The 24,835-nt window shown below is 39.7% G+C and overlaps 1 protein-coding gene and 1 long non-coding RNA gene across 2 annotated transcripts in view; one reads left to right on the top strand and one right to left on the bottom strand.

Moving 5' to 3' along the window:
* LOC131243245 (protein S-acyltransferase 10-like) overlaps window positions 1-24,835 on the bottom strand; it is a 69,746-nt gene that overhangs the window by 3,005 nt on the left and 41,906 nt on the right. The window contains exons 8-10 of the mRNA XM_058242445.1: window positions 17,119-17,205; window positions 16,833-16,916; window positions 69-134 (exon numbers count right to left, since the gene is read on the bottom strand). Coding sequence (XP_058098428.1) covers window positions 69-134; window positions 16,833-16,916; window positions 17,119-17,205 — 237 coding nt within the window. The remainder of the gene's footprint in view (window positions 1-68; window positions 135-16,832; window positions 16,917-17,118; window positions 17,206-24,835) is intronic.
* On the top strand, window positions 16,174-16,698 carry LOC131243246 (uncharacterized). The gene is made up of 2 exons (XR_009169964.1): window positions 16,174-16,321; window positions 16,358-16,698. It is a non-coding gene; the product is annotated as an uncharacterized LOC131243246 (long non-coding RNA).

Genomic DNA, 24,835 nt, shown 5'->3' with positions numbered 1-24,835 from the left:
CGGACCTATTTAATTCACTGCTACATGCAAAGTGAAACCAAAATATATAGTTCCTCATCTGTCCATACCTTAAATATGAAATTCGTCGCCTCCTTGCAAGTTCATAAGTTGTCTGGTTTGTCAATACGAGATAGCTGTAGACAATCAAGAATAGCTTTTCAGTGTTGGATGTATGGGCATTACATATTCAGCTCTCTCATGTAGGAAAGCACTATGATGCACCACAGCTCATAAATAACTGTGGAAGCATGCAAAGTTTCTCATTTTGTACTCCCTCAGTAATAGAAGGATGAACTTCACAAAAGAAAGCAACACAAATGATTTCTTCAAAACAGTTTTGCCAAAACCGTGTCTGTATACATGCTACCACATTCACCAGTGTGGCGCACAGTTCTGAGATCCAAGCTGTTCACCATGTGGGTCCTGCCAACAGAATCAGACTGGTCCACTTGAAACATGGCTACAATGCTAGAAACAAAAGGAGGGGTTCGAAAAACTTCGCCAAGTTCTCTGAAAATTCCATTTGTTTTGAAACTGTAGCACACCTGATCAGTGGACTGGCCTGATTTTTGGGCAATGGCATATGCAAGGTTGGGCATGCCTGATGGATGGCCTGGACCACAGTCTCATGTGCCATGTCAGCTGATGTGGAATGTGTAGGCGGGATGCTTATACTCACATGTGGAATTAGCCAACATCTTAACAAGTTAAAACACATGGGCTATTCAATCTTCATGCCCATAAATTGATTTACTAAACAATATTCAGCTATTCATTCAGTGCTTCATGGTTGCACAAGGTGATTGATTTTGGTTGTAGTTGCAACAAATTTCCGATAGAGGGGGTGTAGCGTGGGTTGTTCGATGCTAGTCAACATTGGTTGATCATGGTCATGTACATGCAAGGACCTCGACAAATTCATAAGATAACATAATGATCTTAAAGTTATAAAGGAAGCAATTAGAATAGGATTAATACCGACAGGTGACTGCACTAAATTTGACAGTGTCAAAAGTTATTTTCAAATTTGAAGAGAATATGCATGAATCTTTCACTCAGATTTATGGCAATGGTTCAACTGCCTAATGATCCAAAATGCCATAACAGTGAACGTGCCCAGGATGTGACTGAATTAAGCAAGCTACAGACACAACATGGATACGGCAGAAAGTAACAACAAGAACTCAAAGATGGGGTTTCCTTCTGAGATTTGGAGTTTGGGCACTCCTTTGTCAGTGTGATTGAAGTTAAAGCAATTGATTAGAGTTAAAAAGAATTCTAGATGGGATTTGTTTCTTCTAGAGTACCGCTCATATTTCTTTTTCATTTTCATTGAAGGAAACTATTAAGTTGAACAAGGATTATAACACTCAACTAAGCTAATGTACAGGATACACCAATAATAAAAAAAATGTCCATCTCCACCCCTTTGTGAGCTTATTCCCCAAAGAATTGGCCTCCCTCAAGACATCTAAACAAGCAAACAATCGTACAAGACTTTCTCATTAACAAAAATGCATGTGCAGGGAGCCCACATGATATCACCTTTGACAAATAGAAGCCCCTAAAAAGATGTGAAACATATACACTCAGAATAACGAAGATCTCCATTCTCTAGAATTTAAGCCATTGGTCCAGACCGATCAAGGTGTTAGAGAAGAATTTTCTTTCTTAGGTTTAATTATGTTAGAGAAGAATTTCTTTCTTTCTTAAGTTTAAATAAAGTTAGAGAATAATTTCTTTCTTTCTTAGGTTTGATTATGTTAGCCCTTGTTCCAAGCTGAGCCTCATTAGGATGTTGCAACTTGAGAGGGAGTGTTGAAAGATTGATAGTTGAATAAAGCCCAATGGGCTCAAGTCCATGTAATAAGGCACATAGGCCCCATCACATTTTTACTATTATAAATAAGAGTAGAGGGTTGGGGTTTCAATAGACCCTAAGCATCTCTCTCTCTCTCTCTCTCTCTCTCTCTCTCTCTCTCTACGATGTAGTCGTTTAACATGATATCAATGCCAAAGTGCTCTCAGGGTTTCTTCTTCTTTTTCTTCTAGGATTTCTTCTTCTTTTCTCTTTTCTCCTTTTCCCTTGATTTTTTCTACTTCTTATTCTTCTTCAATCCTTTTTTTTTTTTTTTTTTTTAAATATTTTTTTCTTAAGGACTTGTTGATTTATGTGTTGCCTTAACTAGTGTTCGTAATATCGATACTATCGGCCGATATTATCGGTATCGGTGGCGAGCGATACGAAACCCCTCGGAAGGCCCTTGAAATACAAAAAATTCGAAGAATCTTTTGTGTCGTACGATATATTGCAAAATATCGTGCGATATCGATAGATATTATCACTTCTACTGTTTTTTATCAGGGATTTTAACATTTCCTTCGCAATTAAAGGGCCGGGAATGAAGAAAAACCAGAAAAAAAAAAAAAAAAAAAAAAAAAAACCCGGAACAACCCCAAAAAATCGAAAAAAAAAAAGGGAATACTCTCAAAATAGTGTATTTTGGTACCTGTAGAAGAAATTGCCTAATCGGAAGTTGCATTTGGTGGGCCAATCGATCAAAGCCATGCGCCGTTCATAGGTAATTGCGAAAAAATCTTCGATTCCCTTCGATTTCGGCAAATAATCTAAAAAATCGGAGAGGTGGAGTGTATTTGAGAGAAAAAGCGAGATTTTAGGGATTTAGGGTTCCTTTATTTCGAAAAAAAAAAAAAAAGAAGCCTTGGGTGCCTTTTTACAGACGCGGATTAGCTGCTGAGAGGTTTGAGTAGCAAGGCTCGCTACTAAAGTGACGTCACCAATTGACGTGGGGCCCACCATGATGTATGGATTGTATCCACACTGTCCATACAATTGGAGAGATCATTTAAAGGCATGATACAAAGAATGATTCAGATCCAAAGCTCCAGTGGACCCCACCATAGAAAACAACGGGGAGGGTGATGCCCACCATTAAACACTTCTAATAGCTACAAAAGTTTTCGATCAAGCTGATATTTGTTTTTTTTCCCTTATTTCATGTCTCTGTTAACTTATGGAAAGGTTAGATCTCAAATAAACATCATGGTGGACCTTAGGAAGGTTTCAACGGTGGGATTCACTCTCCCCACTGTTTTCTGTGGTGGGGTCCACTACTGCTTTGGATCTGCCACATTCTTTGTCTAATGCCCTAATATGATTTCTCCAAATGGATGGACGGTGTGGATACAAAACATAAATCATGGTGGGGCCCACGGAACTTGGTGACGTTACTTTAGTAGCGAGTCTCGCCACTCAACCTGTAGGGCTAATCCGCGTCCTTTTTTTAGGGCCGCATGCAGATTCGGTGGCGGATATTAACGGTCTTGTTGGGGGCTTTGTAGGGCCCACCATGATGTATGTGTTTTATCCACACCGTCCATCCATTTTGTTAGGTTATTTTAGGGCATGAGCCTAAAAAGTGGGCAGCTCTAAGGCTCAAGTGAACCATGCCACGGGAAGCCGTGGTGATAATGATGCCCACCGTTGAAACTTTCCTAGGGTGTGATGTTTATTTGCCATCCAATCTGTTCATAAGGTTTGATAAACCTAGATGAAGAGAAAACATAAATATTAGCTTGATCCAAAAATTATGTGGCCCCATGACATTTTCAACTATAGCCATTCAATCCTCACCGCTTCCTATGGTGTGGTCCACTTGAGCCTTTGATCTCCCTACTTTTGTAGCTCATGCTCTAAAATTATCCGTTAAAATGAATGGACGGCGTGGATAAAACATATACATTAAACTGAGCCCCACAAACCCCTAATAAAACGTATACATCACATTACCGATGTGTAGTATATCTATGTTGTCCATCCGTTTCTCCAACCCATATTAGGAATAGGATTTGGTCCCAAAAATTAAGCAGATCCAAATCTTAGGTGGACTACACCATAAGAAACAGTGGTGATTGAGTGCCTCACTATATAAAAAAAATAATAAATAAATAAAAAAAAATCCTAAAATTTAGGCAAATCCAAATTCCACTGACGCATCATTAAAAACTTCATATTGCCCATGTTTCCAACGGTACGGTCCACATGAGATTGAATCTGCCTCATATTTTGGATTATGGTCTGAAACTATTTGGAAAAATAGATGGACAAAGTGGATAAAATGTATATATTATGGTGAGGCCCTAAGATCAATAGGCAATTCACATCTTGCTAGGACCAAGTTAGAGATGGATGGTCCTATGGGGCTCATGGTGGGGCCTACAATGATGTTTGTGAGAAATCCACTTTGTCCATCCATTTTTCCAGAGCATATTAAGGCATGATACCAAAAATCAGGCAGATCCTAAGATAAAGTGGGCCGCGCGACATGAAACAGTGAGCATTAAACGTCCATCATGCCCCAAAAATCAGCTAGTCACATTATTGATGGGTATGTTTACAATTTCTACTTTTGAATGAATTAATTATATTTTCATACATGTTTTAATACATTTGTTAATATTATGCATTCAATTTGAATATAGTTACATTAGTTCAATCAGCTAGCGCATAGCTTATGACTCTTTACAGAGGAAGCCTATTATGTACACTTCTTTTTTGAGATTTTATAATTTAAAAGTGTGTGTTAAGGTATTTTTTAATAATCCCTAAAGTTTCATTGAAAAATTCAACAATTTTCCCAATGTTTCCCCATGTTTCCCAAAAAGTGCGATAAATTACGTGATACAAACGATATATCCTGTGCGATAACCGATATGTATCTATATCGCAAGGGTGCGATACCAATATTACGAACATTGGCCTTAACTAGGGTTTACTTGATTTTTCCTGTTAAAGCAGATTTTTGTATTGCCTTGGTTAGGGTTTGCTGATTTTTTATTTTATTTTATTTTATTTTTTTATTTTTTGTTTTTTGTTTTTTTCTATTAGAGAATATTTTTGGATATTTTTTGTGTTTCCCTTTTAATCCTCGATGGTTCTCCTCTTTCCTTTTTCTTTTTCTTCTTTCTTTCCTTCTTTTTCCTCTCCTTCTTCTTCCTCTTTAACTCTATGAGATTTATTCTTCTGACCCTTCTCAATAAGTGGTGTTTCCCTTTCCTTTCTCATCTTCTTTTCTTCCCTTCCTCTTTTTCTTTTTTCCTCTTCTTTCCCTCTTTCTTTACATACACAACTTCTCATTAACTATTTTCCCTTCACCCTCCTTTTTTTTTTTTTTTTTGTCATGGGGCCTTTTCCTCATTGACTCATTGTGATTCATAAGAAGGGGTTGGCTTGCTGCTGGATTACTTTTAGGATTTTGCATCATGTGTTGCAGGATTTGAAGCCTCTTTAATATGCGGTTGAAGCCCTTGCTAATTTTTCTAATGTCCAATTGAAGATGTTGCTAGAAATTCTTATTCTATTCCTTTTTTGAAGAATTTTTCCGAGGGATTTGCTATTTTTTGCTAAATGGTTGGAGGTATTGTTGGAAGTCCAGGTATTTGACTGGATCATCTCTTGTTGTGTGACATGTGCTCATGACTTCTCCATACCTCTTTTGATGACTTAACAACTTCATTTCGGGCTCTTCTCGTCAAGATGTGTGATGTGACCAGTATTTATACCGGGTAGTTGGGCCGAACCCATTTATGTACCGGACAATTGGTTCGGGCTTTGTTTGGACTAGGTGATTGTCCTAGCCTTTGCTCATACTTACGATTGTACTAAGCTTGTTTACTCTAAGTAATTGGCTTATACACGTTGTTCGTATTGGACAATTGGTCCATTCTTATTTATTCGGAATAGTTGTTTGGACATATGATTTTGTTGGGCAGTTGGCCTAGCCTTGGTTGAGTTGGATTGTTGATCTAGATTCGTTTGTTTATATTGGACAATTGGTCCATTCTTATTTGTTCAGATAGTTGTCCTAACTTACGATTGTGTTGGGTAGTTGGCCCGGCCTTAGTTGAGTTGGATAGTTGATCCATACTCATTTGTGATGGACACATCACTGAAGTTGCGGAAGTGCTTGTTCGCCTGAAGTTATTGGTTGTCTCATTGCCTCCACTTCTTATCTGCTCACTTGCGTCTTGTCATAGCCAATGTTACTCATCTCCATAGCCGCACTACTTTTTTATTTTCTTCTTTTGCAAAATCTTTTATGTGCCGTTCCAAACTCAAGTTCCTCTTTTTTTAGAGCACCTTGAATTTGAGGGGGGATGTTAGAGAAGAATTTATTTCTTTCTTAGGTTTGATTATGTCAGCCCTTGTTCCAAGCTCAGTCTCATTACGATGCTCCAGCTTGAGGTGGAGTGTTGAAAGGTTGATAGTTGAATAAGGCTCATTAGGTCCAAGTCCATGTAAATTCACGTTTTTACTATTATAAATAAGAGTAGAGGGATGAGATTTCAATAGACCCTAAGCATTTCACGTTCTTGCTATCTCTCTCCTCTCTTTCTCTCTCATTGTTTCTCTCTTCCATCTTTGTTCTCCTTCTTTCTTTTTCTTCTCATTGTACCTTCTCACAGGCCCTCAAGGTTAGCACAATGTAGCCGTTTAACACAAGGAAAAGATAATCTAACTGCTCCCACAATGCCACTAATCCCACAGTTACCAAGGTTCCTTGTAGAGCACCCTTCAAGGTTTGGCTCATAGTTACCAACTTCGCTCCATCTAAGCTCGAACCATGATTTGTGAATTAGTTAGAGCTCGATTACTGGAATCCAGACCAACCAAATTCTGGGGTATATTGTACTAAAACATCTCTTAAATCACATTGATCAAGAAATACCAAACATCAAATTGATGGATATCAAATGGATGGTTACATGTAAAATAATGAATGGTCTGAATTGGATCAAATTGCACCTCGTACTAGTCTATTGAACTAGATGAATCAAAACTATGAGTACAACGAATTAAAAGATGAACTACGCTACCCTGCTAACTTACAAATTTTCAAAAGTTGCAAACTACAAACTACGAATTCGAACTAGAAATGGTTGAACCGCGATTCAGGTAACTATTTACAGTTACCTAGTTGGGTCCAGCTAAGCTCGAACTACAAATCAGTTCGAGTGGCCTAGTTCACACTTTGAATAGCTTCAATTTGATGATATTCATTGATTCACTTGTGACAATTCGATTAGCAAATTGGGCATAGTTCGTGACAGTTCACAATTCAAATCATGCTAGTTTGTGGCAGTTGGAAACGATAGATCTGTAGCAAATCCGAGACCTGAAGGTGGATGATGATTGAGTTCAAAACACAGAACCGCAAAACTGCAACTCCAGTGGCAGACAGTATTGTGGTATTCTTCTTATTCAAAGAGGAGAAAAAAAGCAAGTTATTTGACATTTTGATGGAGGATGATAGTTGAATCGTTGATACACGTGCACATAGAAACTGCAAGCATGCCCCAAATCATCCAAATTCTGGGGCCCACCACAGACATAGCATGATGCAAAAATCAGATTGATTGGATAATCCAAACTTTTGATTTTTGGTCACTTGTATGTTGAACTAGGACTGTTGGATATTATTCAGTCCACATGCATTAATCTGTGGTTAAGTTATTCAAGAAGTATGATTTTTATTATTGACCCATCCAATGTTATCAAAATTGTATGGTTCATGATATGAAATGAATCGTACGATTCATATCATATCGTATGGGTGTACGATTTGAATCATACACCCAAATCGTAAATCCTAAATAATCGTGCAATTATTGTATGAATCGTAAGATAATTGTAGATCGTGTAAAGGTCCCAAAAAATACTTTAAAAAATCAAATTATTATTATTTTTTATTCAATTTTTTTTCCTTTCCTTTATACCCTTTTGCTCTTAAAATATCAAAAAGGCTCCCCTATTAAAAATGTCCAGAGAGAGAGAGAGAGAGAGAGATTTGGGGATTTCGATATTCAAAAACCCTAAACAAAGAAATCAAGATATCTTTTGATTCACAATGGAATCGAATGCCATTTTTTCTAACATGATTCTACACTCAAGAAAGGTACAAAACAAAAATTTCAAGGACTCTTTTAAGGTAAGTTAAAAAATAAGTAAATAATATATATATATATATATATATATATATATATATATATATATATATATATATATAAAGAGGAAAAGGATAAGAATTCTTTAATATCATGATATTTATACCGTATACATTTTCTCAATTGATAATATCATGATATGTATTGCTTTTTTGGTACATGTCAATGTTAAATGGATGATTGATGAGTTTTTATTCTTTTATGATTTACTTATATTTTTTCATGTCTCACACACACACACACACACACTTTTATGATTTATATCTTTTCATATGTCAAACACACACACACACACACTTTTATGATTTATATCTTTTCATATGTCAAACACACACACACACACACACACACACACACACACACACACAGAGGATTGCTCACCTGTGCACCTTCTTACATGAGCACCCGTGCGCACCTTTGAGCACGTGTCATGGGCACAAAATTTGAACGGTCCACGTGATGCAGCACCCCTTGAAACTCTATGGGCCCAATTTTCGCCTGATCCAAAACTCTAGTGGGCCATAGCTAAGAGAAATGCAAATCAAGGAAGGAAATTGTTTCCTTTTGCCATGGTCCACCAGAGTTTTGTATTGGGCTCTAAGTTGGGCTTGTGAGGTTTCAAGGGGTGCTGCATCATGTGGACCGTTCAGATTTTGTGCCCATGACACGTGTGCAAAGGTGCGCAAGTGAGCATTCCTCTCTCTCTCTCTCTCTCTCTCTCTCTCTCTCTCTCTCTCTCTCTCTCTATATATATATATATATATATATCAAAATAAATCTTATGATTTAACACCTACTACGATTTGTGGTACGATAACGATTTTGACAACATTGGACCCATCTAAATTAGGTACCACAATTTGGATAGTTTAGTTGGAGTTCTTTTTACTCATGTATTATCATATTGTGCACGAATATCAATTTTTTTTTTCTCTAAAGGGATTCATAGGCCAAACAAAGATGGAGAATGTAGAGAGGCGTACACATGGGATTTTATGTAGTCATGCGAAGTACCATACTCCTCTATTATTAGTAATAGTGTTAGTCGGATTAGAGTCATTAGGCTACATATGTGATGTCAACTGATACTAAAAGGTTTCTTTCCACTAACTTTGACATGAAGGACATGGGAAAAGCTAATGAAATATTAGGAATTAAAATCATAAGAAAAGATAGTGAATTGTGTTAACACAATCTCATTACATTGAAAAAATTCTTAAATGGTTCAATCAATATGATTGTACACTAGCTCGTACTCCCTATGATTCTAAAGTCAGGTTAGTAGGAAATACAGGAAAAAATGTATCTCAACTTGAGTATTCAAAGGTCATAGGCAACTTGATGTATGCCATGTACTGTACAAGGCCTGGTATAGCTTTTTCAGTAGGAAAATTGAGTAGATACACGAGCAATCCCAGTGATGAGCAGTGGATGGCAATAACTAAAGTTTCGAGATATTTAAAGAAAATCATAAATTATGGTTTTCATTATGAGAGATATCCAACTGTAATTGAAGGTTACAGTGATGCCTCTTGGAATTCAAGTCCCGATTATTCGAAATCTACAAGTGGTTGGATCTTCAACTTGGGAGGTGGAGCAATTTCTTGGAAGTCCAAGAAACAAACCTGCATTACACAATCAACGATGGAGTTAGAGTTCATCGCCTAGGCATTAACAAGAGGAGGCAGATTGGCTTTAGAGCGTATTAGTAGACGTACCTATATGGAGTAAGACAATGCCTGTTATTCCTACATATTGTGACAACAATGTTGCTTTGTGCGAAGCATATTGTGAGTCATATAATAGAAAGTAGAGACAACTACGACTTAAACATTGCTGTGTAAGGGAGATCATCAAAAGTGGAATAATCTCAATCCAATATGTGAGGTCGGATGGGAACTTGGCCAACCCATTGACCAAAGGCCTTGGTAAAGATCTAATCTCTAATACATTGAAGGGGAGGGAACTAAAGCCCATACATAATCAATCACCTATAGTGGAAACCTAACCTATTGATTGAAAGTCTAGGTTCAATGGGACGAACAAACTATATGAGTCATTGCTTTCATATAATAGCATTATTTGAAATTCTCAGTGGTAGAGGGCCTGCTACCAACGAAAATTCTGCATGCTATCAAGGAAAGCAGCTTGCGAATCTCGGATAGAGATGATTAGTTGATTTGGACAAAGGTTTCTTCTGGCAAGTGCAGTTTGAAATCAGCCTGGAACGCCACCCGTCGACGATATCCGAAACTGCGTTGGACCACCTGGGTCTGGAACAAGTATATCCCGCCAAAAATCGTTGTGTTTGTATGAAACGTGTTGCTTAGGGCTGTTCCTGTGGATGTCGAAATTCAGCGAGTTGGAATCCAAATGCAATTGTTGCACAGGGTTGTTCCTGTGGCGTCCAAATGCAATTGTTGTGATGCAGACAATCTGGATTCCCAGGGTGGCCTGGAGATTGTCAATGATCGAGATCGAGAGCAATGAGGCAGTCAATGTACACGACACGCTGTGGTGGATGAACAAAGGGCGACTGATGCTCCGCTTAATCAGTGATGGAGGGCTAGAGTTGAGGCAGAGGAAGTGAATCATCAGAAGGCTCACCCTCAGTATCAGCTCCAGGAAGAAGCTGAGGACAGTCCCCATCGAAACATAGCATCCCCTCATAAATCTTCTATGCAGGGCCAAAATCAAGTCAGGCTTCAACCCCCTGAGGGGGCTTTCCAAAGGCTGTGATCTGAGGAGCGTGGTGTGATTGAGCCGAGCTCAGCTCAAGTTATGCAGCCCATGCTTCCAGTGCAGAATCTGCATAGTGACCAGTCGGTGGCTGCTGATCCTCAATTTTCTGTTATGCCTCTGCAGAATCAAAGTCAATCTTGCCTGTTGCATACCCAACCGAATGATCCTGTCTCCAATACGACTCGGCCTTTGATGCAAAATGGGATAGAGGATGTTGAGCACCTTTTTTGCAACAATCGGGTAGCGACCCAGGTATGGAACCATTTCTCCCAGTTATTTGATAGTGAAATCAACAATGCCTGTCCATTCAATAGAGAATAAACCTCTGGGAAAACAGGGCTTCCGCATCGTCTTCATTCACAATTCTGAGGGGTTTAACTCCGTCTTTCATTCTATGGGAGATTTGGCTTGGTCGTAATGCCAGTGGGTTCGAAAACCACAAAATGTCGACCCAATCCACTATTATGAAGGTTACCAGGTGGCTGAAAGAGGTGGGTGTCCAGATTCCGGAAAAAAGAAGCTTATCTCTCTTGGAAATGCTAACCTTACAGTCCTTGGGACTTGGAGACAACAATAGAATTGAGGAACAAAATTTCCACGTCATTAAATGAACAAGGCCGGATGAGGGCTGCTTAAAGCTTAATGTTGATGGATCTTCAAGGGGAAACCCAAGCATCGACGGAGGGGGAGGAGTTTGTAGGGATCACCGAGGGAAGGTTGTCTTTGCCTTTCACAAAGGATACGGGAGGGTATCCAATAATGTGGCAGAAGCTCAAGCGGTGGTAGATGGGCTCGAGATCTGCGAGAGCATAGGGCTAGACAACATTTAGATAGAATCGGACTCCCGCATTATTGTTGAGGCGGCCTCCAATCTGAAAGGGAATGCTCCTTGGGGTATTTGGTACCGAATCGGCATCATTAACAAAAAAAGCTCCTCGATGAACTTCAAGATTCCCCACACCCACCGGGAAGGGAATGCAGTGGCAAATGCACTTGTGAGATTGGGTAGCGGGGGGGAGCCCAACATGACTTAAATCAATTCAGCGGAGCTTCCACGGCACATCAAAGGCCTGTTGTCTCTGGCTGGGGTCGGGGCTCTTAGTCATATGAAGATATAGTCCAACCTTGGCCTCAATGATGGCCTTCTCTTCTGCCCTATAGAGCTTTACAACCTGTTTTGTATAGTCTTTTTCTTTTACTAAGCTTATATGATAGGTGATACACGGTGTTTTTTCGTTGGGCTCACCCACATGGATGCACACCCTATATATATATATATATATATATATATATATATAAAATAAATTTGTTAGAGAAGCATTCCACATACTTCTTACCATTCCCATGATGTATGTGGTGCTAAAAATATCTGTAATGAATGGCGGTTGAGATTTTTCTCTTAATGAATCTATGGATTTTGAATCAAGGTGATTAAGTTCCAATATTACCTTTGATAGATTCACCTATCAAAGTGTAGAAGTGGGTCGCTTCTTATGAGATAAGGGCTAAATCTTTAAAGCACTCAGCAAAACGGGAGATAGCATATGACCGTATAATGTGCTAGCCGGTTACTGTTCTTACAAACCTTGAAAGGATTGTATGTGTGGCTTCAATAATTCCATCAAATAGGGCAAAGTAGTTCAAGACATTCATCATTATATGCCTTAATGAACTTTGACCAGTCCACCCTAAGGTCCCAGTCCAAAAGACATCTTTCTTTATGTACAAAACTTTCCTAGACACAAGGGAATTCTTTTTTTCTTTTTTTTTTCTAAGGTTCTAGAAGTGGGGGGAGGGGGTTGCATGCGTTTCGAATATAGTGTATGTCATTCATGTATCTCGTGTTTTAATTAAATGTGCATGTAGGTGTCATCCATAAGGTACATGAATATTCATAAGGAAATATACATGCATCCACCAAACGATGCATCCTTTCACAATCACAGATACATGTATTCACCAAAGGATGTATTGATTTGTTTAATACATTAATTCAATTCATGAACATATGACTCTTCACCAAAGGTCACCTAAAACCTATATATACCCTACCTTAGTCCATTTGGAGAGAATTGAAAATCTTCTCTATTCGTTCTCTCATCTTGAATTCCTATTGTTTCTTAAGTAAGGTTAAAAGAGGATAATCTATCATTTTGGTTGTGCAAACCAACAATAGACACTATTCTTGTGTTGAGACCAGATACAGACTTTATGAGGGTTTGTGATGCAAGACGGAATGATCTAACCAAATATGATGTTGTGAAATTAAAAGACAGATTAACTAGAGCAATGGAACGATAAAATATAGCTAATTTACCATAAATTCAGAAAATTTATATTCATGACATGTCCAAATTCAAGTCTACGACAGTCCCACAATGCGAAACTCACAAATAACTGATTTACCGGGACCTATGGGAGATAGAACCCCCATCCTAACATAGGGTTAAATCTGAATTCAATGTAAATCATGTCTTGTAAGAGTTTTGACGTGTTAGGGTTGTTTACAGGCTAGGGAATGTGGGAAATGGGTTTGGGTTATCTAGTATTAGAGGAATTAGGATTTGGAACATTAGGATTGAGGTTTTGGGTGGTTTCGGGTTAGGATTTCAGATTTAGGATTTAAGGGATTTAGGGTTTCTAGAATTGGGAATATGGGTTTCAGGTTATGAGAATTAGGGATTTATGACTTGGTCAAGGGATTTTCAAATTTTGGGGATTTGGGTTCTGAAAGGAATTTATGAATATTAGGATTGGGGTTTTGTGAAATTAGTTTAGGGGTTTTTAAGAGGGAAGGTAAGGGAAGGGAAGAGCATTTGTGACGAAATGAGGGGGCCACTATACGAGGTTGTTTGTACGTCTGTACGGACAACAAAGGATGGCCGGCTGTAGTCGGTTTGGGCTTGGGATGGGTCGATTAGGTTTTGAATGGTAACAAAGAAGAAAAGGAAGATATGAACGATGAAGAAAAGAAGAAAATGAGAGACGATGATACTTTGTTGAGGAGAGGGAAAAGTAGAAAAGATAACTAGGGAATTACTCATCGTGGTTTCGCACCACTAATCCAATCACAGGATGGAGTTTTGCTCAATCTCAATGCAAAAGGAGAGAAATCTCTTTCATTCACAACATGTATATAAGCTAGGGTGGGGACGTTCAACCCCTTATAGTCTCAAAAAAGACCTTTTACAAAAAGGCGCTCTCAGATAAGATCCTCAACATAAAGATGCTTAATGAATTAAAAGTTGTTTCTAACTCCCTAATCTCAACACAAATATGAGTTATACAAAAAAATAACGAAGCATGTAAACAAACTAAATAACCAAACTATTTCGTGGCTCATTGGGGTCCACAATTAATACTTCCAATGATGATGATCCCATGATCCGATCATCGTGTCCACTCAATCCAACGGTCCAATGTGTCCATCAAGCTCCTATGTGCAATTCACATGCATCTTCCCAGTGTGTGGTCTTCAAAGATGCACGAAATGCACATGGGGTCTTCAACGTGGCTAGGAATATGAATTGGGCTAAGTGGGCCTAATGTAATGGTCATCTAGCCATAAGGAGGCTAGCTCAACCCTTCTCCTCTGGTATATTGCTCCGATATCTTCATCAATTTGGGCTTAGCTGAATCCCAGGGATAGTAAGCAAAAAACTCTATTGCACCGTTTGAGAGGCGTAAACTGTATTCAAGAAACAACATTACAATGCACCTCTGAGAATGTGGTTTCCGAATGAACACATTCTTAATTCTAACCTTCCTAGCCTCCATGCATACATCTAAACATCCTCGGCTTTGCAACACTTAGTCATTGCTCCTGCTGCCACCAAAGTGCCCAACACTACTCCATATAGCATAGCCAATAGAATAGTTGCCTTATAAAACTTTCCCTTAAGTTTCATAGGCATGCATGATGCAACAATCACTCAACACTCCGAAGGTACATCATCACTTCATCGACCCAACTCTAATCATGTTGGAAACATCCTCATTAATCTCCATGTCCTTTTTGAATAATTGAACCATGGTAATGAAACAACAACTTTTGGGAATCTCGTGACTATCAACTTTAACCAAAACCCTGCCTTTATAATTGCTCTTGCTAAAGTTGCATTCCAAAGTACCCCATCCTGGTTCTGCTGAATTTTAAGCATCTAAGCTCTAGAACCTTCCTCGAAACTTCAAATAGAATTTTCCGTCTCTATACTTGTCAACCAACACCACATCATCCACAAATAATATGCGCCAAGGGACCTCAACCTGGAAAATAGTGGTTAATTCATTTACAATGAGATCAGCAAGGCAAGGGCAATAATGCTAATCCTTGATGAAGAACATATGCCACTAGCAACTCGTCAGTCTCACCAAAACCATTATCGACCTTGTAATAGCACTTTCCCATGTCTTTAATGACGTCAACATAATCCTCCTAGGATATATTTAATAATGCCAAACAAAATAAAATACACAAAATAGCCATATGTGTTCCCTCTTTCTCATGAATTGGTATGTCACATGTACGTGTTTACTTGGCACCTGTACCCATACATTGGGGTCCTAAATGTTGTCGCATTTTCATTTAGCTAGGTATTGTGAGATGAGCATCAATTACATGACCTCGACATTCTTGATAAATATCGTGCTCAAGCAACATAGGATCTCATGGAAGGCCTCTTGTTCTTCCTGATGTCTCTCCCCAATTTTGAGACAAAGGAGACTACTAATCCTTCAAACCTACTCTTTCTTGAATTTCATCGAGCCTCCTTGAGACTCATTTAGGGCCTGTTTGATTTCAAGGGATTTGGGAAATACCCTTGCAAAAGTTCATTATTACCTTTTCCCTTGTTTGGATTTTCAAATGCAATTCTGCCTCGAAAATTGGTCCGAAAAAGTTGACTTGCATTTGTGGACCCCACTGTGATGTGTATGACATATCCACACCGTCCAGCTATTTTATCAGAAGATTTTAGGGCTTAAGTCTAAAATTGATAAGAGATAAACACAAATATCAGCTTCAGCCAAAACATCTAAGTGCCACAAAATTTTTATACGGCAAACATTAAATTTCCACTGTTTCCTGTGGTGTGGTCCACTGGAGCTTTGGATCTGCCTCATTTTTGAGTTCATGGCCTAAATAGAGCTGACGTACAGGATGACCGGTATTGATACATCATATACATCACAGTGGGCCCTATATTCTTTTCACAGCCATCCTCGATTTTAACGCCGAAAGGCTACGCCGTCGACATCAGCGCACAGGAAACGAGAGGCAATTCCCTGGTAAGTAATTATTACTTATTTCCCGGGTAATTCCCATTTCCTTCACAAATCAAACAGGCCCTTAATGAACTAGTTCTTCCTGAACCCCATCAATAACCAACGCATCCCTAGTTTTACCCTATATGAATGTCAAGAACTATAAATTCTCTCAAATGTCTATAGCAACTGTCTCCTTGCTGGTAAGAGAAGGTAGCTTCAGTCCATATATCAGATAAAAAGTAAGTATCAAAGAACAAATATTATGTCTCAAACAAAACAGCTTATTGAAGTATTTAGTCACAGATGACAAGAGTGAACATATAAGTAACAACTGAGGGTACCAGCATGTGAGTCCCAACCAATGGTGCCCAAAAACTGCAAAGCATGTGAGAATGGATGGACCAAAGCATGAGGTAGAACAGGACTTTACCCAAATGGACCTCCCCAATTATATTCTCCGTAGCAAAACAAAAAATAAATTAAGAAGAGAACTAGTAAAAGTAAATCAGGCAACGCAGTTTCCGTCAACACTTACTTCTGAAATACACAAGATGGACAAGAAGACTAGAGTGTATTCAACAGGGAAACTAACAAGAACTAGTGCACTTTAACTTAACACAGATGTTGCTCTATAATATGATTTATAACCACAAACTAGAAAATAAATATATGAAAATGGTTCATCTAACAGCAATAAAGCATAAACAACCAACATGAATCATAAAATCATAGTATAATGTGAGACAGTGAAAATTGCTTGAAGACAACAAACTACAGCATATGAGTTGTATGAATCTTACCTGTGGAAAAGAAGAAGCAAGAGCAGAAATATAAGGGAGATAAACAAAATCACCAAAAACATGATCATGACTGCATCCTTCCACCTGATTAGATTCCATTCCAAGATATAATAAAAGATGATCAAAGTATGTGGGAAATTGTTGCATTCAAATGTTAAAACTTTGACACATAGACCTTCAAATAAATTCTCATTGTGGGCCCTGCCACCATCATGACATATTGTGATAGTAGCATCATACAACTTTATTAGAGGACTCAAATGAAATACTGAAGAGAGAATCGTACCACTCCCATGTAGTATTTCCTTTCAAAAAGGTGATGTACAAGATGCAAGTCCAAGTGCATAGTATGGTTTCCTCAAAAATGTACCACCTATAGTAAAAGGAATAATAGTAAGCATAAGACCATATAAAAGAAAATACATTAGAAATGAAATGAAAACAAATTAATACTGAAAGGTATGAAAACCAAAATGAGCAATGGAGGATGAAGATTCTCATATTTTAGGATTGAGTTGAAAATTTGCAATGGAATGTTTATAACGAAGATTCAAAGGGAGCATATTTCTCATTTTTTGAAATGAGTAGGGATAGAAAGTCCTGGTGAATTTATATCTACTACAGAAACCTTAATACTCAACTAAAAATCTCTTCAATTTGGCCTTTTTATGTCTGATTTGGCTTACTACAGCACTTTGCTTTATCAATCAAAGAAGAGATAGTGATTTACTTTGCCTTAAAATGCCTTTGCCACATCAAAGCTAATTAAGAGATTAAATATTAGTGAAAATAACCAATCCCCAACCAAAGAAAATGAAAAGTGCACCTATAACTCTACTCAAACTAAATGGACATTCACAATCGATTGGATATAGAACTGCATGATAGCCATATGAAATAATCAACCTTGATGAGATTCTCAGCTCACAAAAGAATAGCACCACCTGATCTCTACAAAGCAAAGCAGGACAAGTTTCACAAAGCACAACACCATGTGAGCTCAAATGCATACAACTCTTCAAGAAGAAAACTGCAAATGCCAAAACTGATATAAATCAGATTAGGATATATGATAATTAGAAAAACCAATCAGCATTTGGAGTTGGACAGTTAGCCAATATGGATGGAGAAGAATTAGAAGTCCTCAAACCATGTAATGGTTGGGTATTCCAAAGAACAAATCCATTGAGAAGCAGGCATGGGGAGTAGGGAGCAGACCTGGAACAACACCATGGGTATAAAGTTTCAATCTATTAAGACTCCCTCTCTCGATATTAACGCCTTCACAGCTGGCCCCATCGATTACGCAGTAATCTTAGGCCTAGACAGTAGGACACGTGACCTCAGGACCCTAAACCCACACACGTGTCATTTATTGAATCTCAACCACCCCTCTGTGTGTCCAGAGGAGATTCATCCATGTCTTCAAATCGCTTTCGGCGATCTGAGCGTCTTGAAACACCCTCCACTCAGTCCCATTCTCGAGACACCTGGCAGGCACGGAATGGCTGTCGAAGCTTCAGTGTCCTTACCTACCGCCTCGGAACATGGATCAGAAATAGCTAGAGGCTTGAAAATCGATTTCAGCTCAGAACCTCCTTACAAACCCAAACCGAACCACCTCCCTCTAGATCCGACCCGTCCAATGCTCCTGATTCGTACATCAGCCCTATCCCCCACCCACGAGGCTCGGGAAGTTTCCTCTGATGCTAATCACTCCACTTCCCACCCTCATCGACATACGGACCCTCCCACCTTTCAATCCCCTGCTCCTATCTGGAGAACTCCCACCGACATCCCTGTTCTAATCTCTTCTACGTCGAACTCTGATATGCCTCCCGAACTCGATTGTCAATCGTGGCACTCGGAGAGCCAAGATCCCAGCCCAGTTTCCTCGCCCACCATCACCAGAAGCGTAGCCTCAGAACTAGCTCTTTCCACCTTATTTCAAGAAGGGGAGGAGAACTTCATCGAAGCAAAGCCTCTACAGACTCGTGCGGGACCCTCCTCGCAACCGATGGACTATTTCCTGAAGTCGAAGGCGGATGTCGATCTCCAGAGGACTGATCTGATCGACGTTATCCAGGGGAAAAAAATGGATCAAAGACGCCATCGGTCACATAGGAAGATCTCTTGGTCTGTCGTTCGGCGACTATCCAGAAGACTGTATCGCTCTATTCCACTGAGTTGAAATCAGAGGCCGCCCTCTCCTTACCTCAAGATCCCCTAGAAATCGACGACCAAGATCAAACAACAACAGGGAAATCCAGGCCCTCTCATCCTCCATCACCTCTATTCTCAACATCAATTCGAGAACATGGTTGTCAGCAAATCGGGGCAGCTCGGTATCTCTATGAAGATCATCTCCTGGAATGTTAGAGGAGTCGGATCGAAACAGAAAAGAAGACTCCTTAAAAATACCTGCGACAAACCATCCCGACATGATCTGCCTCCAGGAAACTAAAGTTCAAAAACTCTCTGATCAACTGATGAGGTCCCTTTGGAAGGGTCAAGACGTCAAATGGGTAGTATTAAACGCCTCTGGCAGTGCGGGTGGAATCTAAGTGGCGTGGAAATCCGCTTCTTGGACCTTGGAGAGCAGTTGGACAGGAGAATTCTGTCTCGGTTATTCTAAAAAAAATTTCCAATGATTTCTGTTGTCTAATAACTTCGGTTTATGGCCCTACTTCTAATGCCAGGAGACAAGATTTTTGGCTGGAACTCTCTGCGGACAGGAACAGATTTGCTGGCTCTTGGTGTGTGCACATACTTCAACATTACAAGATACACAGAAGAATACTCTCATCGGTCCAGGGTCTCTCCAGATATGCGCAGATTCTCCTCTTGGATCAATGACCAGGAGCTCATCAATCTCCCTCTTCTCGGTGCCAAATTCACATGGACCAATGGCAGACTTAATCCGATCCTCTCCAGATTGGACCGATTCCTAATCTCCTCTGATTGGGCTGACTCCTTCCCATTCATATCATAGTCAGCCCTCTCGAGAACCACCTCTAATCACTGCCTGATTATGCTCTCAGCCGACCACCAGAATTGGGGCCCTAAACCCTTCAGGTTTGAATTATCCTGGCTAAAATCTCCTGGTTTCCCTCTAATGGTTAAAGAATGGTGGTCTAGTTTTGTTGTCGAAGGCTTTGCAGGATATAGGTTGAGTTGTAAGCTGAAACTTCTCAAGGAGAAGATCAAAGAATGGAAGGTTATTGATCAACTCAATAAAGATAAGGAAATGGAATCTCTGCTTTCGGAGCTCCAGAATATCGATGCAAAGACGGAACAAGGATCCACATCTACAGAACAATTGTCCAAAAGAATTCAGACCATTCAAAACATCTCAACCAGAGTGCTTCAGGACGAAATCTCTTAGAAGCAACAATCTCGCTCAAAATGGATCAGGGAGGGAGATAAAAACACAAAAATCTTCCACAGTATAGCAAATGCGAGGGCCAGACTCAACAAGATCGACAACATAATGATCGATGGCATCCCCATTGACAATAAAGATCAAATCGCATCTGAATCAGTTAATTTCTTCAGTAATCTTCTTTAGGGAGAGATCTGAAAAAGACCTAGGCTGGATTTTCTGCACTTCCACAGTCTAAAAGAATCGGATGCCATAACCTTGGAAGCCCCTTTCTCTATCGATGAAGTTAAAGTTGCTGTCAAGGTGTCCTGTATCGGTGTCGGTTGGCGTAACGGTGCCCTCCGAAACTGATACGGATACGGGGGCGTAACGGCCCGTAACGGCGCGATTTTTTTTTTTTGCCAAAAAAATATGAAAAACTATGGATTAAATCCGGAATATTCTAAGCATTCCAAATATGCATTCATTTATAAATTGGAACATGTTTATGGTGGTGTAACGGTCCACTCTTTGGTGAGAAGTTGTATCGGACTGTCTGATGAATTTATGAACCAGATAACCTGAATTTGACTACAAAATTCATATATTTAATTTTCTAAATATATAATTTATATACTTAACAATTTGATATCGTTTCTCCCGATAGTTTTTTAAAAAAATGAAATTAATTTCAAGTAGATGGGGTTGCCAATTTGGGGCTGACTTGGAGGACCAATCCATGCCCCAAATCAGCCTCAAATTCATGCAATTTATTGGCATTATCCCACTTATAAATTGGTGGACATTTATTGGATAGTGAATCATGAAAAAAATTAAAAGGCCCTATTTTAAAAAATAAGCGTCCACAAATTAACAATTATAACTATTCAAACAATTTGATTTTGGCATTGTGAGTTAGCATCTATAGTTCATAATTTAATTGGTAAATTTTAAGTTAATACATGTCTTGTGTACAATTTTTTAAGGGCCCGAATTAGGCGGGACTCGGATTGTGAAGTGTAGCACACGAGTGTCAAAGTTTTTTGGGCCCCACCGTGATGAATTTCTTATATCCACACCGTCCATCCATTTTGCCAAATAATTTTAGGAAATGAGCCCAAAAATGAGGTAGAACCAAAGCTCAGGTGGACCGCAGCATAAGAAACAACAATAATTAAACGTCCACCATTAAAAATTTATTGGGGGCTACAAAAGTTTTAGATCAAGCTGACATGTGTGTTTTCCCTTCATCCACGTCAATGTAACCTAATTAACAGGTTAGATGGAAAATAAACATTATAACGGACCGTGTAACAAAACAGTGCAAGTGCACTGTTCAGCGTGCACCACAGAACACAAAAAATAATAATAATAATAATAATAAGTGCGTGGCAGTCCATTCCGATTTTGACGCTAGAAATGAAAAAGAAGAGAGAGGGAAACCGAAAAGGAGAGAGAGAGAGAGAGAGAGAGAGAGAAAGAGAGAGAAGAAGAAGAAGAAAGAAGCTGCGGCCGAAGCCGCAGCAGGGCTGCAGCTCCCAGCCACGCGGTCCATTCCGTTTTCGATGCCAGAAATGAAAAAGAAGAGAGAGGGAAACCAAAAAGAAAAGAGGGAAAGGAGAGAGAGAGAGAGAGAGAGGAAGAAGAAGAAGAAGAAGCTGCGGCCGCAGCCACAGTAGTCCGAGAAGAAGACGAAGAGGAAGAAGAAGAAAGAAAGAAAAGGTATGTATTTTTTTCCTTTTTTTTTTCTTTTGCCCGTAACAGCGGTTACGGGTCGGTAACGGCTGTTACGCCCGTAACGGGCCCGTATCAGCCGATACGGGTACAAAAAAGGGGAACGGCCGATACAGCCCCGAATCGCGTAACTGGTACCACCGTTACCGATACGTAACCGATATGGGACACCCTAGTCGCTGTGGACGACTTGGGGGAATAAAAAGCTCCTGGACCTGATGGCTTCCCAATCATGTTCTTTCAATATTTCTAGGAAGTGTTGCGGAAGGATATCATGGACTGCTTCAACAAATTCTTCGACAGGGGCCGTCTCTCAAAAGCCCTTGGCGCCACTTTCATTGCCTTAATCCCAAAATCCCCGGGTGCTGCTTCCTTAAAAGACTTCAAACCGATCAGTCTGATAGGAAGTCCCTACAAGATTCTTGCGAAAGTTTTGACTTCCCGTTTAAAGAAAGTGATAGGAAAAATTATGTCGGGGAACCAAAGCGCTTTCATCTCAGGCAGACAAATCCTGGACTGTTCCTTGATTGCTTATGAATGTCTGGATTTTGCTCATAGATCCAAAGAGAAGACCATTCTATGCAAACTTGACCTCAAGAAAGCCTACGATCACATCGACAGGGGATTCCTCTAGTACATGCTTCTTCGCTTGGGATTTGGAGCTAAATGGAGAAAATGGATGGGAGAATGCGTCAGTTCAGCCCACTTCTTTGTTCTCCTCAACGGTTTCCCAAGAGGATTCTTCAAAAGCTCCAGGGGGCTCTGTTAAGGTGACCCATTATCGTCTTACCTCTTCCTTATCGTAGCTAACGCCCTCTCCAGAATGCTATACAGGGGCCAACAGGCAGGCATCATCAACGGTGTCACAATTAAAAACATCGATAGTCAGATTTTTTACGTCCAATTTGCAGACGATACACTCCTCTTCAGCAAAGCAAATCAGAAGTCAGTGGGCAACCTTCGTACAACCATCAGATGCTTTGAGGTGGTTTCAGGTCTGAGAGTAAACATGGCAAAATCTAAAATCTTCGGGGTTAACATGGGACAGGACGAGATAGATTCGCTCGTAGAATTATTTAACTGCCCTTCAAGCAATCTTCCAACCTCTTTTATGGGCCTCCGTTTATGCATTGGTAAGCCTCCAAAAAATCTCTGGGATAAGATTATCGATAGATTCGATAAATACCTTGCCACTTGGAAATGCAGATACTTATCCCTTGGGGGTCGGGTCCAAGGGATCGGGTCACTCTAATTAAAGCAACTCTATCAAATCCTCCTCTATACTTTATGTCCATGTTCAGATTTCCGACAATGATCCTGGCTTCTCTGGAAAAATCAAGACGCGACTTCTTATGGCACGGTCGAGAGGAAAATAAAAAAATTTCATCTTGTCAGCTGGAAAGAGGTCTGCAAGCACACTCAAGCAGGAGGAGTGGGGATTCTAGACCTAAAGATGATGAACAAGGCCCTTCTTGGCAAGTGGGTTTGGAGACTGGGTTATGATAAGGACCTTCTCTGGAACAAAATCATAAAATGTAAGTATGGCCAATCTCCAGGGGGCTGGTGGACCAAAGACTCCTCTCTCTATAGGGCCTCGGTCCTTTGGAGAGGCATTCTAACTACGAAAAAAGAAGTGCTCAACAACATTGCCTTCCAGATTGGTAAAGGAGACAAAGTGCGATTCTGGGAAGATAGATGGGCAGGCGTCTCTCCTCTCAAAGCGGACTTTCCTAATATTTTTTGTATCATCCCTATCCAAGACATTCCAGTCTCTAAATGTATCTCCTTATCAGGCGATAACACTGTTTGGAATCTGATTTGCAGAAGAAATCTCTACGATAGGGAGATTGCTGAGTTCACATCTCTCCTTGCCAGAATTTCTTCCTTCATGCCAAACGACTCTTCAGAAGATAACATTGTCTGGACAGTCGATAAATCTGGTCTGTTCTCTGTCAAGTCCTTTTACAAATATCTAACCTCCACCCCTATTCATGAAGATCAAATCTCCACTGCCCACATCTGGAAGTACGTGGCCCCTCCTAAGATCATTGTTTTTGGATGGCTGGTGGGAAAAAGGAAGGTTCTTACGATCGATAATCTGAAAAAAAAAAAAAAAAGGGATGATCTTCCCCAATATCTGCCTCCATTGTATGTCTACTGAAGAAACTGTCGAGCATCTTTTCCTTCACTGCCCATTTATTTCCCAGATATGGCCCCTTCTCCTTAATCCCTTCAACATCTCTTGGTGCTTCCCAGATTCTCCAGCTCGTCTTTTGAAGGCCTGGCATAGGGTTCATATTGGCAAACTCCGAACTCCTATCTGGAGGATAGTCCTCCTGGCAATTTGGTGGTCCGTCTGGGAAGAAAGGAACAGTAGATGCTTCAGAGATATCTCTAACTCAACTGAGTTCGTTGCAAACAAAGCTAAGAACTCTATCTCCAAATGGGTTTCTTATGTTGATTCCTTGAGGGGTTGTAATCTTCCTTTTTTTGGGCCTTTAAGGGAATGTTTTTCCTTTTCCTCTTTTTGTTCTTTCTTTCCTTTTGAGGGTTGTTGTTCCACTACCTCAACGGATCAACTCCTTCTCCCTTTTTTTGTCTCTCCTTTTTCTTCTTTCAATGAATTTGCGTTATCTCTCCAAAAAAAAAAAAAAAAAAAGAAAAAAAGAAAAAAAGAAAAAAAAAAAGCTAAGAAAACTTGAGTTGAGTTAAGACAGCCTCGACAGAAGCAAGTTATCTTGAGGCAAAGGTAGCATTGTAGATGTGTGTGATTCATTTCGAAAACAGTTGTTGGATAGACAATAATAGATGTATGCGCAAGGGCATCATCATGAAAAACACACATCACGTGAACCAACCTCTAGATGAACACAAAAATGAACTTCTTAATTGGTTAATTACTCTTAGC

The sequence above is a fragment of the Magnolia sinica genome, chromosome 4, assembly GCF_029962835.1.
Source record: "Magnolia sinica isolate HGM2019 chromosome 4, MsV1, whole genome shotgun sequence".
NCBI lineage: Eukaryota > Viridiplantae > Streptophyta > Magnoliopsida > Magnoliales > Magnoliaceae > Magnolia > Magnolia sinica.
This window is presented reverse-complemented; position numbering and strand designations above follow the sequence as displayed.